At 34.8% G+C, this 21,465-nt stretch overlaps 1 protein-coding gene across 1 annotated transcript; it reads right to left on the bottom strand.

Moving 5' to 3' along the window:
- Window positions 1-2,106: 2,106 nt before the first annotated feature.
- Window positions 2,107-21,000, bottom strand: bms1 (BMS1 ribosome biogenesis factor). The gene is made up of 23 exons (XM_073828182.1): window positions 20,871-21,000; window positions 20,194-20,376; window positions 17,823-18,013; window positions 17,569-17,648; window positions 17,040-17,228; window positions 16,825-16,967; window positions 16,617-16,738; window positions 14,790-14,983; window positions 14,418-14,557; window positions 13,689-14,266; window positions 12,147-12,248; window positions 10,903-11,057; window positions 10,699-10,780; window positions 10,518-10,597; window positions 10,211-10,414; window positions 9,589-9,777; window positions 9,242-9,422; window positions 7,806-7,864; window positions 7,552-7,674; window positions 7,259-7,406; window positions 4,841-5,016; window positions 4,585-4,746; window positions 2,107-2,730 (listed from the first exon to the last, which is right to left on the bottom strand). Exons 2-23 carry the CDS (start codon window positions 20,364-20,366, stop codon window positions 2,503-2,505), a joined length of 3,699 nt encoding a protein of 1,232 aa, XP_073684283.1. The 5' UTR covers window positions 20,367-20,376; window positions 20,871-21,000; the 3' UTR covers window positions 2,107-2,502.
- Between the last annotated feature and the right edge of the window lie 465 nt (window positions 21,001-21,465).

Genomic DNA, 21,465 nt, shown 5'->3' with positions numbered 1-21,465 from the left:
AGGAAAAAAAATTGGTATATTTAGACTCAACAAAAGAAGTGCAATAAAAAGAGACTTAGACTTAAGCTGTTAGAGTTTGATTGGCCTGCAGAGTTTTCAGAAACACTGCAATAAGCTTGCCTTCAGCAGCTCGGGTTACCATACGATTCCAGCCAGAAACAATGGAACAACAACCACCAATAGCCCCTAATAACACAAAATGACCATTTAGTTTACTGAAATCGACCAAGGTATTTGAATACAAAGTGATGTTTACAAAGTTTGTACAATGACTGAGTTTTCTAGAGTGCAAGTATTTTAGCAATATTTAAATATACAACTATAGTATTTTTTTCTTTTTACTTTTTCATTTTAATTTTGATTACCTATTAGCAATTGGATGTGCTTTTGTCATTTTTATTAATTTTTAGTTTTTTATATTTCTATTTATTTATTTTTTATGTTTAGATCTCTGCAAAGGAAACATTTCTAATATTTCTTAAAATTGTAATAAAATATTTATATTTTATTTCAGCTTTATTTCAATGATTTCAAAATGAATTTTAGTCATTTTAGTTAACAATAACACTGCCATAGTCAGTTCAGTGGCATCAAAAACTTAGACATCCAGAGTTTTGTTTGAAGGCCAGAAACTAGATCTCCACAAGCAAAACTGTATAGTATGCTTTGCTTTTTGTCTGTGAAATAACTCTATACTTATTATTACAGAGAGATACAGTGGCGATCAAAATAAGAAAACAACCTACAGATTTCCTAAATTTCAAGGTGACTGCTTAATGAAATTATCCCTAACAGGAGTAAAAGGGTAGTTTTTATACATATTCCATAAATTACTTGCATTCTGAAGCACAGTATATAAACTTAAATGAGATATTGAAAAAGAATTTGATCAAAATTAGAGAACACTTATCGATACCTCCAAGTTAGGAGTATTAATCTGGCACCTGGTGCTACTGTCCTTAATTATATGACAAACCTGATTTAACTAGAAACATTCCTCTAACTTTGAGGAGATTGCAAGTTTGTGGGCCGCTCTAATGTGAATGAAACCTTGCAACACGAGTTTGTCAAAATGAAGGCCAAAGGGAGAACCCTTTCAGCCATTGCAAGAGAAGTTGGTCATTTCCAAATCTGTGATTTCTTGAAAATTGAATATTTAATGTCACTAATTTATTCAAATCTTCCAAAAAGGCTGGTTGTCCAAGTAAGACAAATGCACAAGAAGAGACTCTTAATAGGAAAAAGGTTCAACACTGCAGCTGGAATTGCTTGCCAAATCAGTGCTGAAGAGGGTAAGGATCTGTCTCAGGACTAGTCTATATTCCTTCAAATTTTTAGTGACGAAGATATTTTTTCAGGAAAAAATAGTAGTTAGAGATTGTTCTCTAATTTGTATCTCTACTCTATTTTTCACTATTTTTCCATGTTTTCTGTGCAGCGGTTTCTGTGACTCCCATTACTTCAATTCATTATTCCACAACAGTCTATTATTATGATATAATCTATTTTAGACAAACCCGTTCTAAAGTCGATATGTCAAAGGTCTGGTTAGTTTGACTACCCGCCATCTGACTCGAGCATAAGACGTTTGAAGAACAAAACAGCGCTGTTAATTGCTACCGTTTAGAGACAGGTTCACAACAGACGTGTATTAGTCCTTAGAGACTATTAGTTGTGCAGGACAATCTCTGTGATGTTCGCTTTCTCTAAAGACTCCAAAACACGACACATTCTTAATCACCACCATCAATAAATCGCTATCTCACATATGGAGAGACACTCCCCGCACTATTGAACATCTGTCCATACAATCCCTGATGCTGACACATTGCAGTTCAGTTGCTATTCATAGGATTTTCATCAAGCTGCCATTTTGCTTTGTGAGGGAAAAACAACAACATATATTCTGGAAAAGCAGCCGTCAGATTGTGTCTGACTCAATAGCTCACAACAGCACAAAAATTCACTCCAACTCAGTAATAAGAACTAAAAAACAGGGCTGTCGCTTAAAATAACAAGGCCCAGGACAAAATTTAAGAGCCAATATATTGGCCACAACAGAGAACGCTAGTGGGCGCCTCCAGTCCTTTTAACGTGATAACAAACGTCATTTCCTTCCATTTTTCCAGTCACACAAAGACGTTTATTAAAAACAAACATAATAAGACTGTGGTAAATTTCAGTAAGAAATGGCTATATATATTTTTGATGCATTATGGATCTTTTTGTTTGGACTTCATGTTCTTGGATATATATAACTAAAAGTTAACCAGGCAGTTTTATTGTTCTAGTTTCTAGGGAGACTGTATCTTTTAAAGACTTTAGCAAAACCCATTGGGTCTGCTGCAGTGTCATCATCTCAATTCTTGAGCCTGCTCAGAAGCAGCAGTCGGCGTGGGAATCGAATTATGGCGCATTTCAAACAGCCTAACTAAGAGCGTAACAGACCGTGATCCGATGGGCCTGGAGTCACAGTCTAACAGAATCAGGTGTGAGGTAGTCTCAATTGTCCTTGGACGATCCCTTCAGGCTGGATTTGAGTTTCTTCTTCTCTTTCTGTCCCATTGCACGGTAGATCTTCTTTCTCTCTTCTTTCAGCCTCTTCTGCCTTTCTGCATCCTGCTTGTCTTTCTGCTTCAGGAACTCTTTGTGCTTGGCGTGATGTTCTGCTCTCGCCTTCTTGTTCTTGTATGCGTAGACCGAGCTCAGAGCATCAAGCAATGCTGCCACCTGGTGGAAAAGGTTGAGAGGTCATATTTATAAGACATGAGCCCTGGGGGTTGAAACCAGACAACATGGCAGCCTCCCAAAAGTACATGGATAATTAAAAATAAATCACTTTTAACAATAAATGAACTGTACTGAATTAGAAAACAACATATTACATCAAGTTTTTCCTTTTTTCTCAACTAGTTTTACTTCTGCACAGACATTTTATTTGTTTATGTAACTGTAACACATTTGTAACTATATAACAATTTAACAGTTGTATAAAAACAGTTATTTTAGATATATACACTGTCATTCAAAAGTTTGAGATCAGTAAAAATTAATGCTCATCAAGGCTGCATTTACTTGTTTAAAACCCCAGGAAAAAAAACAGTAATATTGTGAAATATTGTTACAGTTTAGAATAATAGTTTCCTATTTTAATATATTTAAAAATTTAATTCATTCCTGTGATGCAAAGCTGAATTTTCATCGGGTATTACTCCAGTCTTCAGAGTCAAATGATCTTTCAGAAATCATTCTAATATGCTGATTTATTAACAATTTTGGAAACAGTTGTGCTGCTTAATTTTTTTTTGGAACCTGTGACTCAGGATTTTCAGGATTCTTTGAATAAGAAATTAAAAAGAACACAGCATTTATTTATAATTTTTTATTTTAAATTATATAAACATTTATATAAAATAGAAGTCTTTTTTTTTCAATTTAACACATCCTTAGTGAATAAAAGTATTAATTTCTTTTAAAAAAAAAAGAAAGAAAACAATTTACTGACCACAAACTTGTAAAATGGTAGTTTATATTGTTACAAAAGATTTCTATTTTAAATAAACAATGTTCTTTTTAACTTTTTATTAAAGAATCCTGAAAAAAAGTATTACAGGTTCCAACAAAATATTAAGCAACACAACTGCTTCCAACATTGATAATAAAAAAGCATATTAGAATGATTTCTGAAGAATCATGTGAGACTGAAAGCTGGAGTAATGATGCTGAGAATTCAGCTTTGCACCATAGGAATAAATTACATTTTAAAATATATTCACATCGAAAACAGTTATTTTAAATTAAAATAATGTTTTCCCAATATTACCATTTTTTCCAGATTTTTGATCAAATAAATTCAGCCTTGATGAGAAACTTTTTTGAAAAAACATTAAAAATCTTACTGATACCAAACTTTTAAAGAGCAGTGTACATAAATACTTATTTGTCTAAATATTTTCTCTTCTACATTTTTTCTACATAAAAGCATTCTTAATGTTATAACACTATGACAAACTTGTTTTTAAATGTTTGAAGATCAAATAGAGAGTGAGAATGGCCAAAGAATAGGAGAGTTATGGGCTCTTAACCTTGTGGTCCTTTGAGAGACTTGTCCATGTAATTACTGTTTTGTACCTGAATAAAACGTTTTAGTTGTAAGAATTAATACACCAACCTCTAAAGGAATGATTAAAAAAAGTCTTGCTGATTAAATGACGATTATGATTAAAAACTCTTTATTACTTTCTCACGTCAATGCCTGGCACATCTTGGAACAAGGAGTAGGAGAAGAAATTGATTAAAAACGTTACCCCCCCTCCCCCCCCCGTGTCATCTTTCAGGCAGGAGGATTTCAAAGGGGATTGGTAAAGAAATTGGCCAGCAAGCCGTCTTGGTATTTGCCAGGGACATGGATTAAAGAAATATGATATTTCGTAGCCAACACTCCGGAGGCTTCCTTGGTGGATTAACTTCAGACTAATAGTGGATATTAAAATCATCTTTGTGTAATGACAGTAAAAAAGCTCAGTGGAGTTACAAAGGCATGACATATGTAAAACAAAGATGGACGGGTCTGACAGCACTCACCTTTTTCTCATGTGGCTCTCGTATGACAGCTGGTCTCTTCAGGTCTCGTGGGGTTTTGCCTTTGGCCTGTTTCTGTTTGGGTTTGCTCTTGAAGGGGAGGGCCTTTTGCAGCTCTTTGGGAATTTGCAGGCTGTTGAAGTGTCGAACTTGCCTCTCAATCGGCTGTAAGGATTCAAAGACACAGTGGACGATGAAGAGGACAACAGCAAATAATAATTAGTCAATGGCGACTCAGCTTTTCTGGAAGAGGGCTTACCTTGTACAGTGAGTCCTGTTTGGGTTTGTTGCGGATACCCATGTCATGTTTAAGCTGTCCGAGGGTCCTCATTCCTGACCATGTGTCCTTCTCTCCAACCGGCATCAGTAGAGACGTCACCGGATTATACAGCTGAGGAACCGTGACCGGATACCAGGAGCGCAGGAACACAATATCTACACACATTCATATACAATTTAGGGCTGCAATATTTGGTAAAAAATATTGTGTTAAGGTTTGTGATTTGAACTGCAAATGTGATAAAGATTTAACATCTTAATATAGTCATTCAAACAGTGGATTTCCTAAACCTGAACTGGATTTCTGGTCCACTTTTTCCTCATTTCTGCTTTCCTTTGTTGTTGTTTTTTGACCCAGATAAATTTTTTATGTCATATATAATATACATACTGCTTGTTCAAAAGTTTGGGGTTAGTAAGATTTTTTTGTTTTAAGAAATTAACACTTATTGAGCAAGGGTGCATTAATTTGGTCAAAGCGACATTTAATGCTTTTATAATGTGACAAAAGATTTCTATTTCAAATAAATGCTGTTTTTTAACTTTCTATTTAATCAAATAATCCTGAAAATGACATATCAAGGTTTCCAAAACAACTTTAAGCAACACAACTGTTTAACTGAAGTCTTAAATGCTTAAAATTCAGTTTTGCCATCACAGAAATGAATAGAATTTTAAAATATATTAAAATAGAAAACCGTTATATTGAAAAGTGATAATATTTTACAATATTTTTGCAATATTACACAATATTACAAATTGACTTTTTTTTTATTAAATAAATTAGGGTTGACACTAATGATCATATTGGTAATCAAATAATCGGTCAATTAATCGAGTAAATCAAACAAGTAATTGATAATTGTAATTTTACACAAGTAATAAAAATAAAGGCAAAAAATACAATAGCCTTTAAAATTACTTGCAATGAGGCAATAAGAATTGGTTTAAATAAGTATAAAAAGCAAGTAATCATATGATTATATTGACCAAAACATGTGAAAATACATAATGTACGTTTTTACACTTTATTGTGCTGTTTAATCTGTTTAATATTGACTAAACAACATTTAAATCAAATGTTCAAATGCCATTTAATATTCTTCATGACAGAAATGCTACAGCTACTGCCATTTCTTGAATATGTAAACATCAAAATGTATAAAATGTATAAGTGAGGGTTTGAGCATTTATTTTGAAACCGTGATGAACAGTTAGCATATTGAGTAGGATGATGTATTCTAATGATGAATTATAAATTATTTACTTTACAAATCTGATGAAATCAGTGGTAGTACCCTTAGGATAATTAACCACGGTTTTACTACAATTAAAATTAAATAAAAGTAACCTGAGGAACCAATGAGTGTGCCATGATGGATTTTAACTTCCATTGGATTCTAACATGCTTTCGTGTTCTGGTTTCCATAGAAATCCATGTTAAAACGGGGTTAAAACGATTAACTGAATTGAAATCTTTTTTAATATAACTAATTTAAAAAATGTACGTGGTATAACGTTATATTATCGGCTCAGAAAATATATTCAATTTGACTAGAAACACCAAAGCCCAGAAATGTAAAGCACCGTTCCAGACGGGCAAGACTTCTGCGTTTAGAAAAAGGTGGATAGTTAAACCATGGTAACCACAGATCACACCAACCGTAGTTTAACCACAGTATTTGTAGCAAAACTGTGGTTATACAAATGCTATCATGAATTAAAAAATCATGGTTACTACCCTTTTACTGCAGTAAAACCATGGTTAATTTTTCGTAAGGGTAGTACTAGTAAACAAAAAAAAAATTACATATCCTTAGTGGAAAACTGAAGAAAATCATTTCTGTGTTTACCTGTATTGTGCTCCTGTGATGAAATTTGCAATAATGTTTGAAACTATGCAAAACATGCTTGGATTAAGCTATGTGTAGCACAATACAGAAAGCAGAGTGATGAACCTTCACATTGAAACACATAGTGCAAGCATACTCATATTTTGATTAAATCAGCCTTTTGAGATTTAACAACCACACAAGTCCACAACATGATTCCGATTTATTATTCCAGTTAATTTTGCGGCCCTAATATAAATAACCATCATCTAACAAAAGAAGCAGTAGACCTAATAAGCCTCAAATACGCAAACGGCCTCACTGCAAGATTTTCCACATGCCCGTCTCTCCAGAGAGGAGCATAATAATCAGTAATAATACCCCTCCATTTTAACAAGGTGGTTGTTTATGTACAACTGCGATTCTTGGGAGTCATTACATTTGCAGACTTTTCTGATATATAAAGCCCACTGAACTCCCAAAGCACAGCTCATTATATAAAACTCAAATAAATAAATACTGCAGCAACAAAAATATTTATAAGTAGAAAAACAAGTCTGACTCACCACTCATCAGAAGTTTGTCCTCAAACGTGGCTCTGAAGGCGCCCGGCGGGGTGCGCAAGGCTTTCTTTATCTGCCCTTTAATGCCACTGACTGTGCGGATGGACGCACCCTCAAACTTCGCAACCTCCAAGACAGTGTTAAACATTCCCTTAGAGTCGAAAAAAAGAAGAAGTTATAACCAAAGATGAGAGTCCAATTATTCAGAGAGACCATGAGGTGTATATTTCTATAGTTCCCTGGTGTGCTGTGCTACTACGCTTCGGAGAAACCCCTGACTCTGCAGGACTCCCTACCTGGACAAAGCAGGTGTTCTTAAAGATTTTATGAGGGTATCCAATCAGTTTGAGCTTCTTCACAATTGTAACTGATTTGTCCAGGTCCAGAACCACTCCTGTGGCAGCGATGCGGAAATTGGCCTGAGGGGAAATAAGATAGGATGAGTCTAAGAAAAAAAAGGGAAGCCTTTCATCTGGCTGTGGTTGTTGGACTCGGACTGAAGCTGTGACCCAGGCTGCTCCTGTGCTCTCGTCATATGCTGGTGTCTTACCTTAATACCTCCAAACGTCTGCACAGCCAGAAAGCCTGTACCCTGGGGTGTTATAGGCCCTGTACAAGAGTGGAAAAAGAAAGAGAGTGGAGTGTGCATGAGATGACAAGAAAGAGAAGGGAGAAATAGAGTAGAGCTTCACTACTAATAAATGGACAGCCAGCAAGAATATATATATTGTGGACAATAATACATTTCTATACAAAATGTATGGAGAAATGGAGTTGCCTAGGACAAAATTATTATTAATATTATTATTATTATGTTTGCACCAATATTAAAATGCCCAAATATTTAAACCGAAAATAAATTTATGGCATGGATTTGCCCCAGAAAAAAAAAAAAAAAAAATTAATTTAATATTTAATTACGGATGCACCACTATTAAAACTCCAATAATTGCATTGAATGGACAACAATCCATAAATGAGCAATATTAAAATTCCATACTATGTCAAATTAAATAGAATATACACTACCAGTCAAAAGTTTTTGAACAGTAAGATTTTTAATGTTTTTTTAAATCAGTCTCTTTTGCTCACCACACCTAGTACAGCAAAAACAGTAAAGTATTGAAATATTTTATCATTTAAAATAACTGTTTTCTATTTGAATATATTTTAAAATGTAAATTATTCCTGTGCTTTCAAAGCTGAATTTTTAGCATCATTACTCCAGCTACATGATCCTTCAGAAATCATTCTAATATTATGATTTGCTTTTTAAAAAGCATTTATCATTATTATCATTAAGCAGCTGAGTACAATTTTTCCAGGTTATAGAAATTAATCTGTTTAGGTGAATAGAAAGTTCAGAAGAACAGCATTTATCTGAAAGAGAAGTCTTTTGTAACATTATAAATATCTTTATCATCACTTTTGATTAATTTAAAGCATCCTTGCTGAATAAAAGTATTAATTTCTATCATTTCTTGAAGGATCTCTAAAGGATCATGTGAAGAGAACCGAGAACTGAAGTAAAGATGCTTAAAATTTAGCTTTGATCACAGGAATAAATTACATTTTAAAATATATTCAAATAGAAAACTGTTATTTTATATAGTAAAAATATTTCAAAATTTTACTGTTTTGCTGTACTTTGGATCAAATAAATGCAGGCTTGGTGAGCAGAAGAGACTTTTTTAAAAAGCATTAAAAATCAAAAACTGGTAGGGTAGATTTACATTTATACATTTTAAGATAAAGCATTTTAAGAATGCAATTGACTTTCAGGCATCACATCATATTGTACAGTATAAAAATGGAAATTCATTTTTATATTTGCTAAGGATTACATTATACGGTGTTATTACATTTACATCAGTGTTTTAAATATTAACTTCAACTGATGTTTAAATGTAATTGAACATAAAAATAGGAAAAATGAGCATGCACAGTTAAATACTGGAGGAGAGGTGTGTACAGCTTGTCTCTCACCCCAGATGGTGGCACCGCAGTGCATGTGTTCAGGTGTGTATTTGAGCAGGCGGTGACGTCCGTTGTGGTCCTCGATGTAGTAGAGGGGGATGGTCTGAAAGCGCCTCCAGCCCAAAGACAGGATGAGAGGGTCACGGGTTTTCAAGATACGATTGTGCCAGCGGTGTTTCTTCACACGCATCTGTGCGGAGGAGATAAAGAAAGGACCTGAATGTTTTTACCCAGCCCAGCCTTGTAATGACATTTAAGCTTGGAGTTTAAAGCAGGTGCCCTTCAGTTTATTCACAAGGTTATCAACTAGAAGTTGTAAAATCTCCTACAAATAAGTCAAATCCCTTTAGACTTACTTGCAAGTAGCCCACATTGCCCTCACTAGGGCCCAATCCACCGAGAATGATGGGATAGTGGGGGTCAAAGTTGGTGACGAACTCACAGGGTAAAGCAGGGATCTCCACACGAATGTACATGCCTGCCCTGAAGCCCTCGTACTGAACACGAGCTTCATCATCCATGTCTACAAACTCTTGCCTGTTCAGCTACAGAGAAACAAGCAGCAGAGAGAGAGTATAAATAAAAAGCTCTTAATAAACGGAGAATTCACCTAAAAATGAAACTGCTATTATTTATTCACCCTCATGTTTTATTAAATTAAGTTATTTTTTTTATTTTTTTTTTCACACAGAAAGTACTTTAGTAGCTTCATAACATTACAGACAAACCAAAGAGGTCACATGGACTATTTTATAGCTCTCCTCACTACTACAGAAAGCTTTTGGATTTAATTGAAAATATCTTCATTTGTGTTTTCAAAGATAAACAAAGATCTTGCGGGTTTGGATTGACATGAGAGTGAGTAATTAATGACAGAATTTTCATTTTTTGGTGAACTATCACTTTAAATCTGAATTAGGTATCTAAATATTATTAAAAACGCATTAGACTGATTGTGTCTCAGCTTTGACCTCTAACCTCAGCCTGTTTATTCATCTCCTCCTTCAGGTCATCAAAGTATGTGGCGTCGCCGTCATCATATTGTGAGTCGAACCTCTCCTTCAGCCGCCTCTTCTTCTCCAAACGCTTGTTCTTTTTAACTTCATCATCATCAAGCTTCACTTCGGGAGCCTCCTCCTCCTCCTCTTCATCATCATCATCATCATCATCATTATTCCCTCCCTGTGTTTAAATAACAAGTAAGCGATAAATAACAATAAGGCCCACAAAATTTGTCCAATTCAATTAGATGATAATGCTTTAAAAACTAGTTTGATTTTTATACCTCAGCTTGGTCTTTATTCCCAGTCTTTGCTTTGTGAAGTTCTCCTGTTTCCAAATCTTCAAAATCTCCATAGAGTTCATCTAGTAAGACAAAACCATTTCAGTGGTCAGTATCCAGCCAGTGAAATTTCATGTACCTTAAAAAAAAAAAAAAAACTAAAGTTTGCATTTAGCTTTCCTACCATCTTCCTTAAGCAGTGTTGCGGCATCTTTATCCTCCTCCCATTTTCCAGTCACAAAACAGTCCCTGATAGAAGCTAGCATCTAAAAAAAATAAACAGTTCTTAAGAAAATGCAAAGGAGGCAGACAACAAATGGCATATTTACATACATTATGCAAATAAATGTACATGTATATGAAAGTGTGGTTTTATACGGCATCTCACCTCCTCCTGATCCCAGTCGTGGCTGCTGTCTGGCTGAAAGCGTGAGCAGTCCAACGCATCTGCTCGCACTTTTTTACTCTTCTCTGGTCGACTGACTTTAAACAAACCGCCCAACTCTTCTTCATTGTTTGAATCCTCCTCTTCCTCCTCCGCCACTGACAAACATACATAAAGCAGATTCATTATGGCCTAGAGATTGATGTGTTCTACGTAAATTAAAGGAGTAGTTCACTTCCAGAACAGAAATTTACAGATAATTTACTCACCCCTTTGTCACCCAAGATGAAAATTATGTTTCTTAAGGAAACATTTCAAATGCTCATCTTGTCTAGGTCTGTGTGAACTCTTGTTTTTTCCAGTTCAAGATATTTAGGGTATGTCAAAAAAAACTACAACAGTGCAGAAGTACCAACGCAGTGTTTACAAAGAGAACATACAAAGATCAAACACCCTTTACAAAAAAAGATAAGGCAGAGATGTATGACCATTTTAAAGTAAAAGAAAAAAACAAGATGGGAGTTTTTTGACATACCCTAACTGTATTGACCCGGATTACGCAGACTTCACATGCGCATCGCAGAGACGAGACAAGATGAGCATTTGAGGTTAAAAAGTATATAAACTCTCTAAATATATATCGTTTCGCTTGGTAAGACCCCTCTTTCTTGGCTGGTATCATTTAGAGCCCTTTGAAGCTGCATTTAAACTGCTTTTTGGAAGCTCAAACTTGGGGGCACCATAGATATCCATTATATAGACAGAAATCCTGAAATGTTTTCCTTCAAACAACATAATTTCTATACGACTGAAGAAAGAAAGACATAAACATCTTGGATGACGGGGGGGGGGGGTACATTATCTGCACATTTTTGTTCTGGAAGTGAACTAATCCTTTAATGCTGTGCCTTATTTTTATTTTTTCCCAATGAACGAATTTAATATGTCAGTCCTTATATAGCATCATCATTCCATCTCTGTGTAAATAATAAATAAGTATTAAATAAAAAAATTAGTAAATAAATAAACTATGGCTTCAGATGCTGAAAACTCAATATATAGCACAAAGGCCATGTGGACTAATTTGAGTGTTTTTAACCCTTTATGATAAATATTCATCTAATGGAAAAGGCTTCAAAATTTCTAGTTTTGTTTTCACTGAAGAAATAAAAGCATACAGATTTGAACAACATGAGGGTGAGTAAAAGATTTTAATTTTGTAGTGAACTAGAGATTCAAAGACTCACCTATGCCGTACACTAGCTTGCGCAGGTTTGGCGCTGCAAGCTGCTGTCTTACATATGCCTCTGATGCTTTCTGGGCTAAATCCTCCTTCCACCGTAGTGCTCCTTCAGTATAAACATCCACAAAAAAACAAAACATATTCAACATATTCAGAAGGGGCTTTCAGAGCAGTAATATTCAATAATAATAAAAACAGCACAAAGGAGAGCCTGGGGAAAATTAGTATGAATAAAACAGCTTAGGGGATCATTTAAGCAGAATAAACAAAAAGGAAGATGTACTTTAAAATTGCCAAAACTAAAATACTAACCAAAATTTAATTATTCTACTGTTGGTTTATAAAGAAAATCTGACCGTATTTGGGAGAATAACACTTTTCACAGTTTAGAGTAATTAGCATTTTTAATATTAATTAATACATATTTTTAAATTAGTAATTAGGGCCGTATGATTTCTGTGGTGTGGAATCCAGTCACAGATTTACTACATAACAGAAAATGTCTCAGAATTTGCCCATTTTTGAATGAATAAAACAAAAGTAGGTCAGCACACTTAAATTAAAACACGATATGAACTACTGTTTGTGAATATTAAACCGCAAAAATGTTTAAATTTGAATCCTGAATGTTCTGTGTGTTTCTGTGTGAATAAACACATATAAATACACACATACTAAAGCACACTTGACGCTCATGGTGTTTTCAGCCTCTGCTGCCTCAATATATGAGTACATGAACACATAAACACCTCTAGAACTGCTATGAAAATCAGTTCATGAACATTTTATGATTTCTTTTGAGAAAAACTATTGTCATATTACATACAAACAAATACTTAAAGGTGTTCACAGCAAACCATCAAAAAAAAAGCTGAGTTTAACTTAAAGAAACTTTGACAGAAATATATTACTTAATGTATTGATAGTGTTACTATTAGTAATAAAAAAAATATTAAAACATTGTTTCATAAGGAAAATTTACCAGAGAACTTTTTTACCAGAATTTCTTTTTTACCAGAAAAATGTAAAGAGACAACACAGTATTTCTAAATATATAAATAAATAAAATAATATATTTACTAATATAAAATTAATTAAAGATGTGTTTGATTATTAAAATTGAATGAAAGAATTAAATTGGAATCCAGAAAATTAATGGAAAACAGAATTTAGTAATAAAAAAATAAAACAGGGAAAAAAAATGTAACCATTTCATAGAGCCTTAAAAATGTAATTTTTAAAACTTTTAATAAACTGCTGTTGGATTGTGTGAGTTTTATTATTTCAATTAATTAGACATGATTTGGTTAATATATTTTTTTATTTAACTATTAAAACAGTCTAGAGAATTTCGGGGAAAAAATAAAACAGAATTTGGGAAGAAATAAAAAAAGATTTCATAGGGCCCTAGTTAATTGATATTATTAATTAATACATTTTAATTAATTTAAACAATTAATAAATTTAGACAATAAATTATGTCTGTTTTGACCTTGTCTTTACCTGAGCTCAACATTAAAAAATAGCAAATAAAAGGACAACATACCTGCAGTTTCAAAACCCATCTCTACATCCTCTGTGTATATATTTTCATTCTCTGGATGCTTAGAGGACATCTTTGATTTTAAAATCCCATCTCCATCTTCGTCCATATCAGAATCATCTTCTTCATCATCATCGTCGTCTTCCTCTGAGCAGTGACCAGAGTCTGGACCAGAGTTTCTTTTTGCAGGCTCCCCTTCTTCCGTTTCCTTATTTTCTTCATCACCCTCCTCCTCATCATCGTCTTCGCTTTCATCTTCTTCAGTTTCCTCTCCGTCGCTATTTTCCAGCTCATCATCACTATCAGCAAATGCAGGCATCTCCACGGATTCCTCAAACTTCTGCTTCTTCACAGGAGGAGCTGCTGTGGAAACTGCTTTCTTATCTAGTGTTGCCTCCCCCTCTTCATTCTCATCTTCTTCATCCTCTTCTTCCTCCTCCTCCTCTTCATCACTCTCTTCCTCACCATCTTCATCATCATCATCATCATCATCCCCTTCATCTTCATCAGCAAAAACAGCTCTCCTTCTCTCTCTCTGAGCTTTCTCATCCCATTCACGGCTTTCCATAGGGTTCTGTTTCCTGATGATTAATTCAGAGAACATCAAATGAGTACATAAGGGGAAAAAAAACCCAAATGTGTTCATTATCAATCTTTGCTGTCACTCTTAGGTACTCAGGTACAGGGGCAATCCTTGTACACATTATATAAGAGTTGTTTAGCAAAACTTACTCATGTTCCTGCACCTCCTCTGGTGCCAGTGCAGCAGTTCCTGTGAACAGTGAGACTTTGCTGGCAGCCATTTTTTCATCCAAAGTGGCTTGTGTGCCAATGAGAGACTGAACGAATTCAGTGGTAGGCCGCACCTCCTCCTGGGACAGACATTTCTCACACCATTAAAACACTTAATATCCATCAGATCACAAATCGTCTTTAAACCTCAAGGTCATATTCACTGATGGAACAAAATTGAGTGTAAAAAGTGTTATTACTTGGTGTAATAAGCTGTGACTGCCCTGTAAACTGCAGACATTATTGCATCTGGTATTAAATCTACTGTAGGTAATGCTGTCATGGGGGGACGTGCTGAGACTGAAATCTGACCTGCTCCTGTTTGGCATGTCCACTGGGCATATCGATGTAGACGGCGTCCTTATCATACACCACACCCCCTACGCCGGCCATGGGGGCATACAGTAACCGTTCCTTAACATTCAGTGCTCTCTTCTTAATCACCTCCGGTAGAGGGCAGGGATCCGGGAGATAGCTAACATCCCCCACAGAGAAGTCGCCCACACCTTTAGAGGGAGTTATATCACAATTATCAGTAGTTATAAACCATATAATCACACAACAAAATAAATCAACTAATGTTCAAAAGTTTTTGGAGTCTCATATGTTCACCAAAGCTGCATTTACAGTTGAGGTCAAAAATTGACAAGCCCCTTTCAGAATCTTAAAATGTTAATTATTTTACCAAAGTAAGAGGGATCATACAAGACGCATGTTTTTGTTTATTTAGTACTGACCTGAATAAGATTTACGTTTTACATATAGTACACAAGAGAAAACAATAGTTGAATTTATAAAAATGACCCCGCTCAAAAGTTTACATTTTTACCTGAAAGATCCACAGCATTTTTGTTTAGTGATAGTTGTTCATGAGTACCTTGTTTGTCCTGAACAGTTAGACTGCCCGCTGTTCTTCAGAAAAATCCTTCAGGTGCCACAAATTCTTTGGTTTTTCACCTTTCCAACAATGACTGTATGATTTTGAGATCCATCCTTTCACACTGAGGACAACTGAGGGATTCATATGCAACTATTACAGAAGGTTCAAATGCTCACCCATGCATTAAGAGCCAGGGGTAAAAACTTTTTGAATTTCAAGGTAAATTTAACTTATTTTGTCTTCTGGGAAACATGTAAGTATCTTCTGTAGCCTCTAAAGGGCAGTACTAAATGAGAAAATATGACATTTAGACTAAATAAGAAAAATGTGCACATCTCCAATCTGTTCAAAAGTTTTCACCCCCAGCTCTTAGTGCATGTATTTTTCCTTCTGAAGCATCAGTGAGCATTTGAACCTTCTGTAATAGCTGCATGAGTCCCACAGTTGTCCTCAGTGTGAAAAGATGATCTCGAAATCATACAGTCATTTTTGGAAAGGGTTCAAATACACAAAAAGGTTGGAAAACCAAATAATTTGTAGGACCTGAAGAATTTTTCTGAAGAACAGCAGGCAGTTTAACTGTTCAGGACAAACCAGGGACTCAATAACAACTATCACTAAACAAAAAAAAACACAGCTGTGGATCATTCAGTTAAGAACATGGTATTAAGAATCAAGGGGATTTAAACTTTTGAATGGGGTCATTTTTATAAATTCAACTATTTTTTTTCTCTTGTGGACTATATGTAAACATCTTTTATGTGAAATATCTTATTCAGGTCAGTACTAAATAAACAATAACATGCATTTTGTATGATGCCTCTTATTTTGGTACAGTAAAAACAGTAATATTGTGAAATATTACAATTTGAAACCGTTTTCAATTATAATGTGTATTAAAATGTAATTTATTCTCGTGGTGGAATAGCAGATTTTTCAGAAATCATTCCAATATGTGATTTGGTCCTGAAGAAACATTTCTTACTATTATGTCAAAAACAGTTGTGCTGATTAATACTTCTGTGGTAATTGTGGGTTTTTTCAGGATTCTTTAGGAGCATAACATTCAAACAGTATTTGAAAAAGAAATCTTTTGTTTACCAGTGTGTTTTCTACGGAAAATACTAGCAGACTGGAAAATTAAACTTGTACAAACTCAAGTTTATACCACATGTACAATGTGAAATCTCGTTCCTGAAGCAAAACCTGTTGACAAAAAAAAACTACAAACAATCTTACAAACATAAATGATATCTCACCAGGGATGTGGACCTGGCATTTGTTCTTCAAGAATGTCCCGCGTAGGTAGCCGTACAGAGAGACGGTTCTGTCACATTTCGGATTTAACCGAATAGCCTCAGGATCAGTAAGATCCTCCATACTGCCCAGGAAAAAAAATTCAAATAAGCACCAGGCAACATACGCTTAGAAAGAACAATAATAAAAGAAACACTTAAGTTCACTCACCGGTCAGCCACCACATATGGGTGAGAAGTCCGCCAAACGAGAGGTCTGAACTTCATGACTGAGATGAACCGCCCAAGATTCTTCACTTCCCGTATCTGGTACTCTCCATACACCATTCCAGACAGGTAAAAGAGCTTGGCACCCTGCAAGAATTCCATGTTCAGACACTGCACAGTCCTCTGTTATGTCAGTTATATATCAGGTTGTTGACATACCTGGTAAACTTCAGTCCAGAAGCGGTGTTTGAGGCGTTTCTTTGTTTTTCTGAGCTTCTTGCTGTTCTTAAAGGTGTCCAGATGTGTGAGGACCCCCATGACTCGAGGGAAGCCATGAACTTGGCAAATGTTTAGGAACTCAAAGGTCTCCATTTCAAAGCCGAAACTTGCATCTATCAGCATCAGAACCTAATAAAGTCAAAATATCAATACTACCTTACCGGAAAACATATTAAGTAAGTAAAACACTGTTAAATAAAACTTTTTCAATTTGATTTTGTAGTTACTAGTAATCCAGATAGTACCAATAAGGCATTAATTTGGTCAAAAGTTTCATTAAGGGCTTTTATAATGTTACAAAAGATTTCTATTTGAAATAAATGAGCTACCTATTCGCCTAAACAATTTCCAAAAAATGTCAGTCACAGTGTTTCAACATTGATAATACTAGTAAATGTTACTAGAGAACAATTCAGCATATTTGAATGATTTCTGAAGGATCATATGACAATGAAGACTATGTACTCACCAAATCAGCAACTTTTGCCAAATCAATCATGCTGTTGATGTCATTGTTGCACTCAATAAAGGTCAGGCGGCGTTTCTTTCCTACAAACATTGGCAAGAAAAAAAGTCACCTAACAGCTAATTCATTCTGTCTAAAAAAAACAAGTATACATCAGTTTTCATCGATTTTTGACGTGACGCCCAAGGCGGATATTAATAACAGGTGTTATGGGAACTATTAGTCATAACTCTTGAATTATGAATTACAGAACTGACCAGAGACTATAGTCACAGGTCCACAGATGTCAGAAAGCTTCTGTTGTGTATAGTTTTTGATCAGGCATCGAATGAGGGTGCTTTTGCCCACTTTTGGAGGTCCCATCACCACTATGACCACAGGTGGAGGCTCCATAGGGGTCCGGTCTACCAGAGGAATGTGATGTTTCTTCGTTTTAATATCCTGAGTCCTACAAAACAATGTTAAAAGAGATTAAAAAGCAATGAAATAACATCTTTTTAAAGTGCAATGTCCAATACATACACTACCAGTCAAAAGTGTTTGAACAGTAAGATTTTTATTGTTTTTTTTTTTAAGAAGTCTCTTCTGCTCACCAAACCTGCATTTATTTCATACATGCGGTACAGCAAAATCTGTAAACTTTTGGACTATTTTTACCATTTAAAATAATTTGAATATATTTTAAGATGTAATTTATTTCTGTGATCAAAACCAAATTTTCTGTGATCAAAACCAAATCATTACTCCAGTCTTCAGTGTCACATTATCCTTCAGAAATCATTCTAATATGCTGATTTGCTGTTCAAGAAACATTTTTTTAATGTGATAATCAATATTTAAAGGAGAAGTTCACTTTCAGAACAAAAATATACAGAATATTTCCTAACCCCCTGTCATCCAAGATGTTCATGTCTTTCTTCAGTCGTAAAGAAATTATGTTTCTCGAGGAAAACATTTCAGAATTTTTCTCCATATAATGGACTTATATGGTGCCCAGATTTTGACTTTCCAAAATTTAGTTTAAATGCGGCTTCAAACGATCACAAATGCGGTTGTAAACGATCCCAGTCAAGGAAGAAGGGCCTTATCTATTTTCATTAAAAAATACATTTAGAATACTTTTTAACCTCAAACGTCTTGCTCTCCCTGAACTCTGTGTATTCTGGGTTAAGACAGTTAGGGTATGTCGAAAAACTCCCATCTTATTCTCTCCCTCAACTTCAAAAATCATTTCAAAATCATCCCACATCGCTACACAATAGTGATGCGCGGGTCGGGGTTTTTTTCAACCCGCGGGTCCCGCAATTATGAAATTATTTGGCCCGCCCCAGCCCGCCCCGCAGTACTGTGTCTATTTTTACAACCCGCCCCGCCCCGCACCCGCGACAATTAAATAGACATACTGCATAATGCAAATGAAAACCGAAAGTGCTTTTCGCCCTTTAAACTGGCAACAATACTGTACGATTATGAATATGAACCATAAATCAAATCATATTAATAACAAGATAATCAGTGGTGTAACGTTAGTGGTGCCAGAAGAAATGTGGGTATATATGCTTCATTTATGAATATCGTTTTGAACTTTCTATTTGAACGCATTCGTTTACTGGATCCTTGGACTGAAAGGTTTAAAAGTTCACTGGTTTAAGGAAGTTCTGATCATGAAAATCTGCTTCTTTTTATTTGTAAGATATTGTTTTCATTATTATGTACTGTTTAAAATGACTAGGGTGCAGGAGACGCAGCGGGCGCAATCACCAAATACATTTCAAAGCAAGCCGGCGCCACAGTCCTGACTACATCATTGCTGTCTTTATTGTGTGTTTTTAGCGAATATTTACATTCATTCACATATGACTGGATGTGGTTGACTGCAATTTTTTGTTCAGGAAGTGAACTTCTCCTTTAAAAAAGCTGAGTACATTTTTTCAGCATTATTTGATTAATAGAAAGATCTAAAGATCAGCATTTATCTGAAATAAAAAGCTTTTGTAACATTATACACTATACCATTCAAAAGCTTGAGTCAGTATATATATATATATATATATATATATTTTAAATGAATACATTTATTTAGCAAGGCTGCTGGTGATGATGAAGACATTTATAATGTTACAAAAGATTTCTATTTCAGATAAATGCTGTTCTTCTGAACTTTCTATTCATCAAATAAACCTGAAAAAATTCTACTCAGCTGTTTTCAAGTTTCAACATAACAATAATAAGTGTTTTTGAGCAGCAATTAGAATGATTTCTGAAGGATCATGTGACTGGAGTAATGATGCTAAAATATATTCAAATAGATAACAGTTATTTTACATAGTAAAAATAATTTAAAATTTTAAAGTTATTGCTGTACTTTAGATCAAATAAATGCAGGCTTCGTGAGCAGAAGAGACATTTTAAAAAACATTAAAAATATATTTAAAAAAAAATTTAAACTTTTGCCTGGTGGAGTAAGTGCAAAGCTACTGGAACATGTTTACAGTAGCTTGACAGCAGAGATACACACAGGGCCATAGGAATAACTGGAAAACTGTTTTTTTCTCATAAACGATAAATTAACATCAGAAAATACAGTGGAACATGGGCAATGTTAAATGAAACTGTCTGAGCACTAACCTATGGAAGGATTTTGCCATGCGCACAGCTGAGTGGAAGGTAAACGCTTTTGGGTTCCTCTTGCGCTCATCTTGCTCTTGTTCAGTGCCCTGCTCCTTCTTTCTGTTCTTCTTCTGTGCTTTCGGTCCACTGTGCTTGGGATTGTGTCGCTTATGTTCCTTCTTCTCCTCCATTTTTGCTCTCCTGTGTGAAGATAATAAGACAATGATGTTTGACTTAACAGAAAGAAACAGACTTAACCCTGCTTAACTTGAAAAAATGGTAATAGTAAAAAATTAGATATGAGTGACAGCTTCTGTTTTAACATTGTATATTCTTTTGCATCGAAGTCTGACAAGTCATGATAACAAACGATACCAACTGAACATCATGATCAGAATGATATTACTTCTTAAACATTCCAATAACACAATAGTGTAAATATTAAACTGACTGAACTAAATAAACCACACGTTGTGTCGTGCATCTACAGTACTCACTGGTAACCTTTAAACATATAATAATTATAAAGAAACATACCTGAACAACGTCCAAAACACGAGTTGAACTTACTGGTTATTTATTATAACTTAATATCAGCTATTTTGAATTAGAATAATTCGGGAATAAAACGTCTTGCCTTTGAATTACCATCAGTGCAGTGGCTGTGCGTTTTAGTCATGAAAATACAGACTCACCTTTTGTGGTTACCGTTTATTTAAATCCGATGCACATATAATATCAGAATTCAAAATGTTAATTCATGTTATCATTTCACATGCGCACAACGTGACTCTATCCACTGTTTACACGTGTGGTGCACTTCCTGTTAGAGACGGAAGTGGCTACGTTCGACAAAGTCTGTCGTGTCCAACAGGACGATCCGTGTCACACGTTCCGCATACATGATACTAATCTGTTTTCAACGCTGGATTATGATACACAGATAATGATTTTTATCGTTCTAATAAAAACGAATGATAGGGCAAGCTGTTTAGCAAGAGAGAGCTAATAATAAATTAATTTAAATACGCATTCGTTATTTGAGGTAAAATGGCAATGTCGAATAATGGCGGGAAATGCCTTAAATAGAATCAAGAGTTTTGAATCAGTTAATCTTTGAGGTAATGTTTTGAACACATTTTGAGCAAATCAAAGATTCATTGGTGTAATTTTGTAACCTCAGTCAGTGATTTGAATCAAAATCCCCACTATAAACTGTTAAGAGTGTAGTAATCACCGATATGTTGTCAATGTAATATGTGACCTTGGACCACAAAACCAGTCAAGGGT

Source organism: Garra rufa, chromosome 22 (genome assembly GCF_049309525.1).
Source record: "Garra rufa chromosome 22, GarRuf1.0, whole genome shotgun sequence".
Taxonomy (NCBI): domain Eukaryota; kingdom Metazoa; phylum Chordata; class Actinopteri; order Cypriniformes; family Cyprinidae; genus Garra; species Garra rufa.
Note: the sequence above shows the minus strand (reverse complement) of the source record. Positions and strands in the feature narration are given on the sequence as shown.

Excerpts from the sequence above, each read along its gene's own strand:
- bms1 (XM_073828182.1), bottom strand. The coding sequence starts at position 20,366 with ATGGAGGAGAAGAAGGAACATAAGCGACACAATCCCAAGCACAGTGGA. Across the intron at positions 14,558-14,789 it reads GACATGCCAAACAGGAGCAG|GAGGAGGTGCGGCCTACCAC; the intron begins GTCAGATTTCAG and ends TGTCTGTCCCAG. Across the intron at positions 9,423-9,588 it reads GCAATGTGGGCTACTTGCAA|ATGCGTGTGAAGAAACACCG; the intron begins GTAAGTCTAAAG and ends TCCTCCGCACAG.